Source organism: Geotrypetes seraphini, chromosome 12, assembly GCF_902459505.1.
Source record: "Geotrypetes seraphini chromosome 12, aGeoSer1.1, whole genome shotgun sequence".
NCBI lineage: Eukaryota > Metazoa > Chordata > Amphibia > Gymnophiona > Dermophiidae > Geotrypetes > Geotrypetes seraphini.
Window position 1 is genome coordinate 76,286,301 of NC_047095.1, and position 16,652 is coordinate 76,302,952.

Below are 16,652 nucleotides of genomic sequence, written 5' to 3' on the forward strand. Positions count from 1 at the left end.
CTCACCATCCAGGCAATGAAATAAAAAAAATTATTTTTCCTTCAAAATAATTATATGGAAAATATATATATAAAAAGCTGAACAAAAGATACAAGATAAAATCCTAAATTGCGGCATTTAAAGAGAGGTATGTGCTGACAAGAGTCGGGAAAGCAGAGAGCCGTTTGTGTTGGCGGTTACATAAAATTGAATACAGCGCTGAAGTATATGTTTATATTCCGATCAGATATAACAAAAAACTGATAAGAGTCGGGAAAGCAGTCTGTGTTTTCGGAGGTTTTAAGAGGCTTGAAAGCAGTGCTGAGACTACGAGATGAACGTGAACTGAAAAAAAAAGCTGATAAGAGTCGGGAAGCAGAGAGCTGTCTGTGTTTTCGGCGATTTCAAGAGACTGCGAGTTGTATGTTTGATTGAGAAAATGTAAAGAAAGGTTGTGTTCTGACAAGATATAACTAAAAAAAAAGCCGAATTACTATAGTTGAAGCGTGATATGTGCTGATAAGAGACGGGAAGGCAGAGAACCGTTTGTACTGGCGGTTTATTGAAGTTTGAATGCAGCGCTGAAACCGCGAAGTAGATGTGATTAAACAGTTTGGCGAAATTGTGAAAAAAAATAGGAAAAAGTTTATATTCTGAACAAATATAACTGAAACAGAAAAAGCTGGTAAGAGTCAGGAAAGCTGAGTGCTGTCTGTGTTTTCAACGGATTCAAGAGACTTGAAAGCAGTACTGATACTGCGAGATGAATGTGAAAGACCAGATAATCTGATTGGGAAATTGTGAAGAAAGATTGTGTTCCGATCAGATATAACCAAAAAAAAAACAAAAAACTTGAATTACTACAGTTGAAGTGAGATAAGTGCAGACAAGAAACGGGAAGGCAGAGAACCATTTGTATCTTTGGCAGTTTCATTAAACTTGAATACAGCGCTGAAACCACGAAGTACAAGTGAGAGATCAAACAGTTTGATTGGAAAAATTGTGAAAGAATTTTGTATTCTGACCAGCTATATTGAAACCAAAAAAAAGGAAAAAGATTATTCTTTGATAAAAAAAAAAGGGGATTAAAAAAAAAAAAATTTGAGAAAGAGGAATACTTGCATTTTCTCTCAATAATTAAGTGCTGAAGCACTGAAGACAAATAAATATCAGCTTACTAAAATAAATACTGAATTGAATATTAATTTCCTCTGACAAAGCTGCGATTGGGCTTGTGAGAGAGGAGACAGAGAAAAGGTTCAACGGAACTTTAAAAAACTGAAACAGTAAGACATTGAGGAAATTGAGAGACGCTGAGAAAAAACAGAAGAAAATTGCTTAAAGTTGGTCAAAATAGGAAAAATAACTCTAAAAAAGTGTTGCTCTCCTCAATCAGGGCTGCGATTGGGCTTGTGAGAGGAGAAAAAAAGAGTTCCCCTACTTCAATGAAAAAGTGAAAGTGAGAAAAGAATTTTCAAACTGACATAGGTAAAGGAAAAAGAAAAGAGCTTAAAAAGAAAAATATCTACTTCAAAAGATAGAACAAAATCTTGGAAGAAAAGAGATTAAAAACCTAAGAATACCAAATCTAAAAGACTAAATACAAGAAATAAGAATAACAAAGAAAAAGAAAACAACAACATGACAAGTACCAGACAAAACAAAAATGAGGCTGGTACATCTGCAAAAAGACAGAAACAAGAACAAATAACACCAAGCAAAATACCACTTCCTATCGAAGAATCAGACACATTAAGCAAAGCTGAAGTCATGGAAGAATTAAAACAAATCAAACAAATGCTTAAAGAAACTATAACTAATATGTCTGAAATGAAAGAAGAAATTTTAAATATACATAGACAAATGGAAGTTAACAACAAAAGAACAACTGAACTAGAATCAAAAATGGAAACTATAGAATGTGAATCAAAAAGATGTAAAAACGACAACCTGGAATTAAATAAATTAAAAGATCAACTGGAGGATTACGAGAATAGAGGAAGAAGAAAGAACATCAAACTCTTTGGAATACAAGAAAATCTAGAGGGAAAAAATACTATCCTTTTCCTTGAAAATTTAATTCCAAAAATTCTACAATTAGACTTGAAACAACCAATTGAAATTGAAAGGGCGCATAGAATCCCAATAAAAAATCTAGAAAATAAAAACAGACCAAGACCAATCATTTTCAAAATGTTGAGATACCAACAAGCACTAGAGATACTAAATGCTGCAAAAAAAGATAAAAACTTAAATTATAAAGGATCAAGATTATGGTTTTTACCAGACTTCGCCAAAAACACAGCAACTAAAAGGAAAAGATTACTAGACATGAGACCTCTACTCAAAGAAAAAGGATTTAAATATGGTCTATACTACCCGGCGAAAATGAGAGTGTCATCTGGAGACAAGTCCTTATATTTTGAGGATCCCGAAAAACTAAAAGAGTTTCTCTCTAAACCAGAACCTATGATATATTAACATAATATATTAAGATGGTTTTAAAGACTCTATGAAAAATTAGAAAATATAACATATCGAAATATTTGAAGAAATGGAGGAAAACAATACAAAGAAAAGACAATAATAATTATATGAAAGAAAGAACAGAATATAGGAAAATTATTAAATAATACACTGCATATATGTTTAAAATAATTATATGTTAAAATCATAATACTAAGGAAATACAAATTAACATATTGTTAAATGGAAAATGATACATTAATAAAAAGTTATGGAAAATGATTAAATATATATAAAAGATCAATATAGATAGATAGAAGGGAAATTTGTTTAAACAATTGAATATTGATTGCCTGGAATGGGGAGAATGTTAGGATTACAGTTCCAATGTGTATCCTTAAGCAACCAATATATTGGGTGGGAAAGGGAGGGATAAGGAGAATATTTATTAGAATAATTAAGGGAGATACATTAGGGTTAAATATGTGTGTCATGAAGAAAATTTTTTGGATATTAAATATGAAAGAGGAGAGGAAGAATAAGATAATGAAAAGTATTAAAATATATAATGTCTTTTAAAATATATTCTATTAATGTCAATGGCCTGAATCACGTAATTAAAAGGAAAAAAATATTAACATTTTTAAAAAAACAAAATGCAGATATTTACTGTCTGCAAGAGACCCATCTTAATATGAAGGAATCACAGAAATTATCAGGTGGATGGATAAAAGAATGTTTTTTTGCTCCAGCAGTGGGCAAAAAAGCAGGGGTTGCAATCCTTATAAATAAAAAATGTATGGCCAATATAAAGGTAAAAAATTCAGATCCACATGGAAGATGGATACATATCGATATAGGTATGGGAAATGATACCCTGACGTTATTTAATATATATGCCCCTAATTCGAATCAATCAGAATTTTTCAAAAAGCTACAAAATATGTTATTACCACTGGCTGCCTCTAATTTAGTGGTGGCTGGAGATTTTAATGCTGTAATGGATCCATTATTGGATAAAAAACCAGGTAAAAATATTAAATCTTTAGGTCTAGATAATTTAGTTCGATCATGTGATTTGAAAGATATATGGCGTATTCTTCATTTTAATGATCAGGAGTATTCATTTTGTTCACAGGTTCATAAATCATTTTCAAGAATAGATTATATTTTTGTTTCAACAAATAAAGTGCAACAAGTGATTAAAGCCTCCATTGATCCTATTATCATTTCGGATCATGCGGGAATATGGATAGAATTACAATTAGATCAATTAGAAAATAATAGACCTCTTTGGAGATTTGATAATGCATTGCTTGTGGATGACAAATTTTTGGAAAATTTTAAAACACAAATTAATGAATTTTTTCAAATAAATTTAGTGGAAGATACATCTATAGAGAATGTATGGGATGCATTTAAAGCAACTATGAGGGGTAATATCATATCATATTCAGCTTTTATTAGGAAACAAATTAAAAAACAATATATAGAATTAGAAAAAGAAATAAAAATATTAGAAGCTAAATTGATAAGTAAATGGGAATATGAAGTTTTGCAAGCTCTTTTGAAAGTAAAAGGTAAATATAATGAATTAACTTCAAAAATGATAAGAAAAGATTTGTTTTCCAAACAAACGGTGTATTATGGAAATTCTAATAAGGCGGGAAAATTATTAGCAAATTATCTTAAGGCAAAAAAAAGGAGAACTAATATTAATGGAATAAAAGATGATAATGGTATAATAACAAATCAAACAAATATAATATTAAAACAATTTTTAAATTTTTATAAGGATCTATATTCTTCCGAACCTTATTTGGAGAAACAAAAAGATGGAAAAAAATTTTTAGATTTAATAAATGGACCTAAGATTCCTGATCATATAAAACGAAGTTTAGAAGAACCTATATCATTAAAAGAATTAGAAACAGCATTGAGATCTCTTAGAGTTGGATCCGCTCCAGGTGGTGATGGTTACACAGTAGAATTTTATAAAACATTTCAAAATATCCTCTCCCCACATTTATTAAAATTATATCAGACACAACTTATAAAAGGTAATATAAAAGGTACTATGGCTGAATCAATAATAATTGTTTTGCCTAAGCCAAATAAAGATCCTACTTTGGTTTCAAACTACAGGCCTATATCTTTGATAAACGTTGATAATAAACTTTTGGCGAAAATTTTGGCTTTGAGATTAGCCAAAGCTCTCCCACATATTATAGATATGCATCAAACGGGTTTCGTTGCTAAAAGACATTCCTCCAATAACTCTAGACTATTATTTCACATGCTAAACTTATCAAAAAAAAATGGATGAACCGGCATTTACAGTTTCATTAGATGCTGAGAAAGCATTTGATAGGGTAGAATGGAATTTTATGTATCAGGCTTTAGAATGGTTTGGTATAGGTTCTGGATTTATACAAATGGTAAAAACATTGTATAGCTTCCCGATTGCAAGATTAAATATTAATAATAAGATATCTGATGGTTTTCAATTGCAGAGGGGAGTTAGACAAGGTTGTCCTTTATCTCCTTTGTTATTTGATGTTGTATTAGAACCCTTATTGTTAGCAATACAGCAAATGAGGGAGATACAAGGAATTCCATATTCAGATATGGAATATAAAATTTCGGCTTATGCTGATGATATTTTGCTTTATTTGAGAAATCCAGAGTCTACCTTATCTTCTTTATTGGAATTAATTGATAAGTTTGGCAAATTTTCAGGTTATAAAATTAATTGGAATAAATCTGAAATTATACCCTTGAATGTTTACTGTGTAAAAGGATTATTTGATATTTTTCCATTCATATGGAAAGAAGAAGGATTTAAATATCTAGGCATTCAAGTTAAAAAAACAATTGAAGATACTGTAAAAGAAAATGAAAAATATGTATTAAAAAAAGTAACGGAGTTATGTGAACAATGGAACCCATTACATATATCTTGGTGGGGCAGAGTTCAAACTATTAAAATGATGATGTTGCCTGTGGTTTGCTACCAAATGAGTATGATACCTATTTATTTTCAGGGGTCCTTTTATAAGAAGCTTAATAGAATTTTAACAAAATTTCTTTGGCTTGGTAAAACACCTAGAATAGCTTTAGTAACCTTACAAAAATCAATTAAGGAGGGAGGGGTAAATTTTCCAAATTTCTATAGGTACCATCAAGCCTATATTCTACGTCAGGGTATGTATTGGATCCTCCCAGAACTTATAGATAATGCACCTGATTGGTTATATTTGGAATGGCGCCTTATGTTTCCCCTAAATTTAGTTCATTTACCAAGTATTAATATACCTAAAAGATACAGAGAAAATAAAATAATAATGGATACTTGGAAAACATTGAGATTTATTGATAAATTAACACCCATCCCAATATATAAATCAACTAATCAATCCATATGGATAAACTCCAAGATCAAAATTGGCGGAGCTCAAATCCTTTGGAAGAACTGGATTATTGCAGGAATTAGATCTCTAGATGATATTATTTCAGAAGGTAAACTGCTGGATTTTTCACAATTGCAACATAGATTTGGTCTTAATAAAACACAAAGTTTTAAATGGTTGCAATTGAAGCAGGCCATTCAGGTTGGGTTCCCTGAATGGAAATCATTAAACAATCAATATAGTTTAAAGTTCTTATGCTTTAAAGCAGACTTCCTAGGACATCAAGCCGCATTGTGGTATAAATTAATATCTGGATATTTGAATAAAAAACCAAAAAATGGTCTAAGAGACATTTGGAGCATTGAGATTAAGCATCAAATTACTGCATCTCAATGGCCACTAATTTGGTCTTGGAGAATGAGATGTACAGTGTCAGCATCTATGAGACAAACTTGGTTCTTTTTATTACATAGAGCTTTTTGGACCCCTACACGTTTGCAAAAATTAGATAGTTCTAAGTCCAATAAATGCTGGCACTGTAATCTAGAACCAGGGACATTAGATCATTTATTATATCATTGTCCTTATATTAAAATATTTTGGAATTCAATTTGGCCACAAATTAATAAATTAATGGAAAATCATATTGCAATATCATATGATACAATTTTATTTGGAACAATGATGAGAAAAAAAAGTCAAATTTCACCAGAAAATAATAAACTTTTATTAATTATGACAGGGGTTGCCATTCAACATATAACTAACAATTGGAAAAATTACAACAACCTAAACTACACATTTTGGTGGAATACAATATGCCATGTTTTTAAAATGGAAAGAACAATAGCAGTACAAAAGGGGACATATAATAAATTTATAAAAATATGGGGGCCATTGACAAAATACTGCAATGATTAAATAATAGAATACTTTTTCTTCTTTTCTTCTTTTAGAGATTTTTTTTTTTTTTTTTTTTTTTTATGACACACATATAGGGGGGATAAGGAAAACAATTTATATATAATATATTATAATATATGATACAAAATGTAACAAATGATTAAAAAATAATAGAAGGGTGGGGGGAGGGAAAATGAATAAAATTTATCCAGAATATATTGTAGTAGATATAAATATGTTATTGAATAATTATCAATTGTATTCCAATATGTTGTATACTTTTATAAAATTTGAAAATATTATATTAAAGCAATAAAAGGGTGGGGGGAGGGTGAAGGGGAAAATCAAATTCAGACATACATTGTGTTAGATATAAAAGTGATACCATGCATATATCAAATGTATTTTATTATTATGTACACTTTTTGTAAAATTTGAAAATAAAAATATAATGGAAAAAAAAAAAAAAAGAAATGTATCTTGCTGAAATGGCTTGAGGGTGATGCACCGGATTACTACATTTGGCGCTGTCGGATGATTACTCTCTTGATGTGGGAACGGAGAGATGTGACGGACTTTTCCTCTCTCCCAGGAAGCATCTTTCAACGCATTTGGGAACCCTTTTGGACTACCATGACTCTTTTGGCTCGCAGCCGTTTGCTTAACTGTTAAATCCATGTTTTCTGTCTCACTATGTTGCAGTTGGTATGCCTGTCTCCTTTTGTATTTTCTCTTTGTTAATGTAGTACTTGGAAGGAGGACCGGGAGGTTTGGCGGGTTTGTTTGGGGGGTGGGGTAGGGCTGCTCGAGGGGGAGGAGAAGTGTGAGGACTGGGTTATGTATGCAATTCGTTTTGTATCTCTGTTTGGTATTTTTGATGAGCTCAATAAAATATATTTGAATATAAAAAAAAAAGGTTCCAGAGGAAATTATACAGTGGTGAGTCTGACGTCGGTGCCAGGCAAAATGGTAAAGACTATTATAAGGAACCAAATGACAGAACATATACATAAGTATGTGAAATAATCTGCATACACACACTCAGGAGATCTTTTCATTTGAACAAAAAGAGGTTTATTTTCACTTTGGCCTGATCCAATTAGTTCATAGGATCAGGAAGTAAGTTATACTTTAGATATAAAACCAGCTTCGGTCCTCCTTGATTCACAATTGCCTCACATGCTGATTAACAGAGTCTAGCTCTAACCAGAGCCGGCAGGTCACAATTCAATATATCAGTAGGTTACCACAGCCATGTAAGAACCCTTGCTTCCCTTAACATTCCCTCCTTTTCTCAAGGGAGTTACTCTGCTTCCCAGGTCTCACTCTCTCTCTTTTTCTCAGTCCAGAGCTAGAGAAGTCTTTTCTTTTTTTTAGAGCTCGCTCTCCTCGGGGAAGTCTCTTCCTTAGGGACCTAGTCTGGGGCAGAAGTACTCCTCCTTGCCTCAGTTCCGATCTCTTACTGAACAAGGCTGTATTCCTTCCCTAATGGATCACAGCACTGAGCTGCAAAGCTTAGAGCATTCTGGGACATGTAGTTTTCCTCAATTTGCATAATGCCCCCAGGGGTTTAACTGCAGCTTTAGTGAGGGAAAAACCCTGAATCCCTCACAGCATGGATTAATAAGAGAAAGCCAATATGGATTTAGTCAGGGGAAATCTTGCCTCTCAAATTTACTGCATTTCTTTGAAGGGGTGAATGAACATATGGATAAAGATGGGCCAGTTGATATTGTGTATTTGGATTTTCAAAAGGTGTTTGACAAAATACCACACAGAAACATGATGGAAGATAAAGGCCAAATGACCCATCTTGTCTGCCCATCTGCAGTAACCATTATCTCTTCCTCTCTCCTATTCCAGGCTTTCTTGAAATCCTTGACCAAGATGATAAAGGGGATAGAACTCCTCTCGTATGAGGAAAGACTAAAACAGTTAGGGCTCTTCAGTTTGGAAAAGAGACAGCTGAGGGGAGATATGATTGAAGTCTACAAAATCCTGAGTGGAGTACAATAGGTACAATGGATCAATTTTTCACTCAATCAAAAATTACAAAGGACGCTCGATGAAGTTACAGGGAAATACTTTTAAAACAAATAGGAGGAAATATTTTTTTACTCAGAGAATAGTTAAGCTCTGGAATCCGTTGCCAGTGGTTGTAAGAGCAGTTAATATAGATGGTTTTAAAAAAGGTTTGGACAATTTCCTGGAGGAAAAGTCCATAGTCTGTTCTTGAGAAAGACATGGGGGAAGCCACTGCTTGCCCTGGATCGGTAGCGTGGAATGTTGCTACTCCTTGGGTTTTGGCCAGGTACAGTAAGTAGTACTAGGGACCTGGATTGGCCACTGTGAGAACGGGCTACTGGGCTTGATGGACCATTGTTCTCCCTGCTGCCAACTGGATCAAGGGCTTGCTAAACAATAACTGCAAAGCAATGAAAGCAGCTAGTACACCCACACTTGCCAGATTCATTTGTGTGATAGAGAAGGAGATCTATGCTCATAGCCATCTGAGTGTAGCATGTGTGGCTTACAGGTTGCAGCCCAAATGTCCAGGGACAACCTTGCTTCTAATTCATATTTGTTTTCTGCTATTCTAAACCAGATTAGTGAATGTAGCTATTGGCAGCTCTCTGTTTTATGTCTGTCAAGTCATTTATATTTTTGTTTTATTTTATTTATTTAAAAATGTATATACCGCATACAACTATGCGGTTTCCATATCACATACATAAAAATCTTATTTCCCTCCGGTTATCACATATAACATAAACATGTCTAAACAACATCGTTAATTGTCCCTGTTATAATAGGGATAGAGCACAAATTCAACCAATTCAGAAGTACAAGCAAGCTTTAAATCATACATTGCTGTCAAAAAAATTCTAAAAGGCGATTATCAACTGAAATAGCATAAGAAGGCATTGGCAAATAATTGAGTTTTCAGCATTTTCTTAAAATTCATCCTCCCCATACAAAACTGCAGGATACCAGGCAAGGAATTCCATAGTTCTACACCAGCCACAAATATCATTGATGCTCTGATCCTAGCATGCATAGTCAACATTTTACCCTCCAAACTTAATTTCATCCCATTTAAGTCTCTAAGCTCTCTTCTCGGTTTATAGATCTGGAGGAGTTCTTGGAAGATCTTTGGGGAAGCAGGATACAATGTCTGATGTATAATCGCAATAATCTTTGTTGCATAGGTAACCAGTGTCATGAGTTATATGGGTACTCCTAGGAACCAAAGCGGCTCACAAAGTAAACATACATAATAAAATACATGTAAAAACACAAAGAAAATAAGCGACCAGAACTTATACAAAAGCAGATGCCTTAATGCCCCTATTTCATATTACAAAATAAATGTCTCTTCAATAACTTCTTGAACCCATCAAGGTTACATTGCTTTCTAATGTACAAGGGTAGTAGATTCCATTCTTGAGGTCCCCTACACGTGAGGTATTCAGTCTCAATTCCCTTACAGATGGCACAGACAAATCGCCATGATGGACAAAGCGCAATTTTGATATAGGGACATAAGCCTGAATAGTAGGAGCCATACCATTCAAACACAAATATGCCATCACAAGCAGTCTGAAGTATATAGGATCTTCCAACTTCAACCAGGATAGCTTCACGTAATATTCTGTGACATGCTCAGTCCTTTCCAAGCAAAAAAGAATTTTAGGCAACCTGCAATTCACTCAACAGGGTTATTGGTAAACCTAAGAGCACAAGATTACAATAGTCCAGACATGCTAATACCATTGACTGCAAAATGACCCTAAATATGCAAGGAGACAAATACGGTCAAAGTCTATTGAAAAGCCGCACTCTGAAAAAATCTTTTTTATCAATTACTGAACATAACTTTTAACAGTCAATTTTGAGTCCACCCCAACATCTAGATTCTTAACCTCATCACAGAGCTTTATCGGGTGTCCCAGAGCTATAAAGACCCCGGAGTTTCCTGTGCTTGCAGTCTCCGAAATAACATTATTTTCAGGCTTTTGTACATTTAGTTTTAACCTGTTACTCTCCATCCATTCCTCACACTCATCATCACTACTTGCAGTTGTTCCTCCATATCTCTCAAGTTCCCTTTAACAGGTAGCAAGAATAGAATGTCATCGGCATAAAGCCGGTAGCTAACCTCGGAACTCTGCAGCAGCTTACACAGAGGGAGAAGGTATAGATTGAAAAGGGCAGCCGAGAGCGATGAACCTTGAGGCCCACCTGTCAAAACCTCACCATTCACTCCCACCTCTTGTTGCATGAAACCAAGCTAGGACCAATCCTGTAATTTCACAAGCTTCCAACTGACTTAATAAAATCTGATGGTCCAGTGTGTCAAAAGCTGCCGAAATATCAAGAAAAATAGCCAAATATTGGCCTCCATTATCCAATCCCCTTTGCAACTCATCCAGCATTGAGACCAATAAGGCGAAAAGCATATTGATGTATATCAAAAATGCACTGGTCTTGAATAAACTGATCCAGCTGTCTGAAGACCAACTTCTCAAGAATTTTTGCCAATACTGGCAATGAAGATATTGGTTGGAACTCTCAACTTTTTGTCCTTCACGAATGGCTTAACCGTCGCAATCTTTAGAATATTAGGTACAATCCCCACTTGTAAACTTAGATTCATCAGGGCCATAATTCTCAGAATAAGTTGTCTCCCTAAACTCTTCTAAGTCGCCAGGGGGCAAATATCCAATGATGACGCTGTTGATTTACAAGAGTTCAATGCAATAGCCACCTCAGATTCCTCAACCTGGATGATCGAGGCAACCTTTGAAGCAAAAAAAAATATTAAGTTCGTCAGCAGAAAAAGGACAAGAAAGGTTCTCAATAGTCTCATTACTACACCACTTTCGCACTAAATGGTATAATTCTCAAGGTTGGTTCTTCACTTCAAGAATCTTACATCAGTAAAACTGAGTTCTAGCTTCCTAAACTTTAATTTTATAATCACTCCAAAGCTCCAAATATCTCACTCTATCATTCTCGAACATACTTTTTCGCCACACATATTCCAACATTCTCAAATACTTACGACTCATTAACAAGTCTTCAGTCAGCCACTGCTTTATCCCATACATTCTTCGCACTTTCTTTTCCCGCTTGGGTGCTACCACATCAAGTGCGCTTTCTAACGACATCTGCCATTCCTGAAAATGTGTGTGTGTGTGTGTTGCAACATCAAGGTGCTTCAACTTGACATAAAATAATGGGAAGTGTAATTCAAGATTATATGACTAGATGATGAATAAAAAAAGGTGGACAGAGTTATTACAGAAGGCAGAAGAGTGCTGGGCCCAAGAATTATTACCTGCTTGGGATCCTCATGCCATGGCGTATCTGAGAAGCAGTAGTGGTGAAAAAGTCCTAGCTTCTGAGTGATGAGGCAATGAACAATGTGGGCGCGAGCATTCTGCCATTGAATCAGACGAGTGAGGGATCGAGTCAATGTTGATCCCAAATCAGAAGACCAGTTGTATGTGTATAGGGTCAGCTATAGGAAGAAATAAAACATAGTGAGCAGGGATAGAAGTATAGAGAAAAAAGATAAAGAGTATAGAAATGAAGAACACAGAATGAGACAGAGATAGAGAGAAGGGGGCATAAACAAAGGATGAGAGAAGAGACAGACATAAGGGAGAGCGTGAACAAAGGATGAGAGAAGAGACAGACAGAAGGGAGAGCATAAACCAAGGATGAGAGAAGAAACAGACAGAAGGTAGAGAGTGAACAAAGGATGAGAGAAGAGACAGACATAAGGGAGAGCGTGAACAAAGGATGAGAGAAGAGACAGACAGAAGGGAGAGTGAACAAATGATGAGAGAAGAAGACAGACAGAAGGGAGAGCATAAACCAAGGATGAGAGAAGAGACAGACAGAAGGTAGAGAGTGAACAAAGGATGAGAAAAGAGACAGTCAGAAGGGAGAGCATAAACCAAGGATGAGAGAAGAGACAGACAGAAGGTAGAGAGTGAACAAAGGATGAGAGAAGAGACAGACAGAAGGTAGAGATTGAACAAAGGATGAAAGAAGAGACAGAAGGTAGGGAGTGAACCAAGGATGAGAGAAGAGACAGACAGAAGGGAGAGAGTGAACCAAGGATGAGAGAAGAGACAGACAGAAGGGAGAGAGTGAATAAAAAGGATGAGAAAAGAGACAGACAGAAGGGAGAAAGTGAACAAAGGATGAGAAAAGAGACAGACAGAAGGGAGAGCGTAAACCAAGGATGAGAGAAGAGACAGACAGAAGTAGAGAGTGAACAAAGGATAAGAAAAAAGACAGACAGAAGGGAGAGAGTGAACAAAGGATGAGAGAAGAGACAGACAGAAGGGAGAGCATAAACCAAGGATGAGAGAAGAGACAGACAGAAGGTAGAGTGAACAAATGATGAGAGAAGAAGACAGACAGAAGGGAGAGCATAAACCAAGGATGAGAGAAGAGACAGACAGAAGGTAGAGAGTGAACAAAGGATGAGAAAAGAGACAGTCAGAAGGGAGAGCATAAACCAAGGATGAGAGAAGAGACAGACAGAAGGTAGAGAGTGAACAAAGGATGAAAGAAGAGACAGACAGAAGGTAGAGATTGAACAAAGGATGAAAGAAGAGACAGACAGAAGGTAGAGAGTGAACCAAGGATGAGAGAAGAGACAGACAGAAGGGAGAGAGTGAACCAAGGATGAGAGAAGAGATAGACAGAAGGGAGAGAGTGAATAAAAAGGATGAGAAAAGAGACAGACAGAAGGGAGAAAGTGAACAAAGGATGAGAAAAGAGACAGACAGAAGGGAGAGCATAAACCAAGGATGAGAGAAGAGACAGACAGAAGTAGAGAGTGAACAAAGGATAAGAAAAGAGACAGACAGAAGGGAGAAAGTGAACAAAGGATGAGAAAAGAGACAGACAGAAGGGAGAGCGTAAACCAAGGATGAGAGAAGAGACAGACAGAAGTAGAGAGTGAACAAAGGATAAGAAAAGAGACAGACAGAAGGGAGAGAGTGAACAAAGGATGAGAGAAGAGACAGACAGAAGGGAGAGCATAAACCAAGGATGAGAGAAGAGACAGACAGAAGGTAGAGTGAACAAAGGATGAGAGAAGACACTGAGAAGGGAGAGAATGAACAAAGGATGAGAGAAGAGAGAAAGAAGGTAGAGAGTGAATAAAGGATGAGAGAAGAGTGGGGAAGCATGAGCAAAGGATGAGAGAAGGGGGAGAATGAACAAAGGAGGAGAGAAGATAGAGAGGAGGAGGAGCATGAACAAAGATGAGAGAAGACACAGAGATGGTAGAGAGTGACCAAAGGATGAGAGAAGATACAGAGAGCATAAAACATGAACAAAGAATGAGAAAGAAAAGAAGTTAGGCAGAAGAGGGCAAAGAAACAGAAACTGTAACAGGAAAGAAAAGAAAGAGCGAGTAAGACTTGGTAGGAAAGAGAGCTAGGAGAAGCTAATGTTAATAAATTTATCTCTAAATCACCTTTTTATCCATAATATTGATGAGAAGAAATCTCTGTCGAGGCACCAAATCCTTCCCTGAAGCAGATGATTCTAAGTTTCTGTCTGCCAACACAGGTTGCACAGCCTCAAAGCGCTGAAATCCCTTGTGCGCTACCAAGGGACAGGATAAAAGATTAATATGACTGGGTGGCATATACAATCTTTGATTTAACTTGAGCCATCAACAACAATTGTATCAGAGAAATAGTAACACCACAAGTTGCAAGAAGAAAGGGCTCAGAGTAGCTGAGACCCAGGAAGAGAGTAGAGGAGGGGTGGAGGAAGAGGAGGGAGGGAGAGGAGTTTTGACCCAGAAATACAGAAGGCTAATATCAGGAGAGAATATGGAACAAAAGACCAGCTCTTGGAAAATAAAACCATTATAGCTAACACTACAATTCTCAGTGTGGCTTTTAAAAGCATCCCACGTGCCTCAATATGCATAATAAATTGCAATGTAATATACAAAATAAATTCTACGGTATTGATATTCAGCCAGTGGTGCTCAGTGCCGACCACCACCAGCTAAATTAGACCCAGATATTAAATACTGAACACCTGAGCATAATTGGGCATTTGCTAGTCACTGGCACTTATGTGAATTTTGTATGCTATGGAGCTCATAATCGAAACTTAAATTTGTTTAAAAAGCCGCACAAGTTGGCACTTAGACGATCTAAAAAACAGGTTGTCCAAGCGCCAATAATCAAAATGGCTTTTTAGACGTATCCAGGGACTTTTTAGGCCTCTGAATCCCCAGAGCAGAAAGGGGTGTTTTTGGAGGAGTGTTTAGGGCGAGATGTGGGCCGACCTAGACTTAGTTGTCCTGCAGGGATAATCAAATGTGTGATGAACTTATACATTGTGAGTTAGACGATGTAAAAACAGGTATAAGTGCCAAAAAGATCCAAAGTGACCAGATAACTACTACAGAGACAAAGTAAAGACCCCCAGTGTTCACTGACCACCTTACACACCCACAAAGATTGGAATAAAAAAATACATCAGCACCTAGTAGAGCTGCACACAAGTGTCTTAAATAGCCTGGAGGACCCAGGCCCATAAGTCACTCTAACCAACTGCAGCTATAAAGGCTACTGGGGTTGTAGGCAGGTGTTAACGATCCCTTTTGAGCTGCTCCCTTGTGGGCACTGTAGAACAACTCCTGTTGGATCTGCCTGGAGCTTTTGGGGGACTACTTAAGGGGGTGATTTTGTTCTGTCTCCTGGCTCGCAAATGTATATTGCAGTCGTGGACCTCGTCTGACCCACCATCATTTTGGAAATGGAGAGCTCAGGTCCATGAGCTGGCCACTTGGAAGGCTCGTGCCGTTTTTGTCTACCTAGGAGGCTTATTTAAATTCATTAGACCCAAGTGGGCATAGTTTGCTATTGAATGTATTAGGATTATGAGCTGACAAAACCAACTCTGGTTGCAAGGACATTTTGCTATATTAGTCTTTAATATAGAGGGGGGTGGATGGGAGGGTTTCTTGTTCATCTTCCAAGAATCATAAGAACCAAGTTCCTTGGAAGGGGCCAGATCTAAAGGGGGGGGGGTAATTTCTGGAAAGTGGGTCGGTGGGTTGAAATGTTGTTAAAAAATGTTTGATGACTTGTGATTTCCATCTCTTTGCTGGGTTACCGTAGCCGGATCGTATTCGCCCTGCGATGTTCTGTTTCTCAATAAAAGTGTTTAAAACTTTTAGGACACTACTGCATTTTAAAGATCTAGTAAGAATGAAGGCTTCATTTTATTTAAACTTTATTTTTATTTATTTGAACAGGGATTTTTTTCCATGTGTTTTTCAGTAATATATTTGTAGTTTTTAGCACAGGAGACATATGCAAAAGCTCAACTTACAGCACATGGGCAGAACGTAAGGGACAGATGGACAAAAGTCCCACTCAACACATATATGGAGCATACCTTGCTCTGAACTGTAACGCCACTGATGAAAGTTTCGCCCCACAAGAATTAAGTGCTTGGGAGAAGCCGGTAGAGAGGAAAAGTGCTGATTCACAGAGAATGGGACAAAGGACTCTCCATGAGGAAAGCTGGAAAAGAAAGGCAAACAATTATTACCCCCAAACTCCCTCAACATGTCAAAATACAGGTACAAGAATATGTTAACATACTAAGAGGGATGTACAAAGACACAGAGCTTTAGACACACAAAGCTGGAGAGAGAATTACAGGAAGATAAATCCACATATGGAAGGAGGGAGGGAGGCTGAGAGAAAGGAAAGGAGAGACACGCCTGGGAAGAACATAAGAATAGCCTTACTGGGTCAGAGCAATGGTCACTAGTACCTGGCCAAAACCCAAGGAATAGCAAGACTGCATGCTACCGACCCAAGCAGTGTTTGA

The 16,652-nt window shown here is 36.4% G+C and overlaps 1 protein-coding gene across 4 annotated transcripts in view; it reads right to left on the minus strand.

The window, feature by feature from the left end:
• The window catches only part of SZT2 (SZT2 subunit of KICSTOR complex), a 523,775-nt gene that overhangs the window by 79,011 nt on the left and 428,112 nt on the right, over positions 1 to 16,652 (minus strand). For all 4 annotated transcript variants that reach the window (XM_033916162.1, XM_033916160.1, XM_033916161.1 and 1 more), the window contains 3 exons: positions 16,212 to 16,339; positions 14,263 to 14,393; positions 12,100 to 12,282 (listed from right to left, as the gene is read on the minus strand). In XM_033916162.1, the coding sequence (XP_033772053.1) occupies positions 12,100 to 12,282; positions 14,263 to 14,393; positions 16,212 to 16,339 (442 nt within the window). The remainder of the gene's footprint in view (positions 1 to 12,099; positions 12,283 to 14,262; positions 14,394 to 16,211; positions 16,340 to 16,652) is intronic.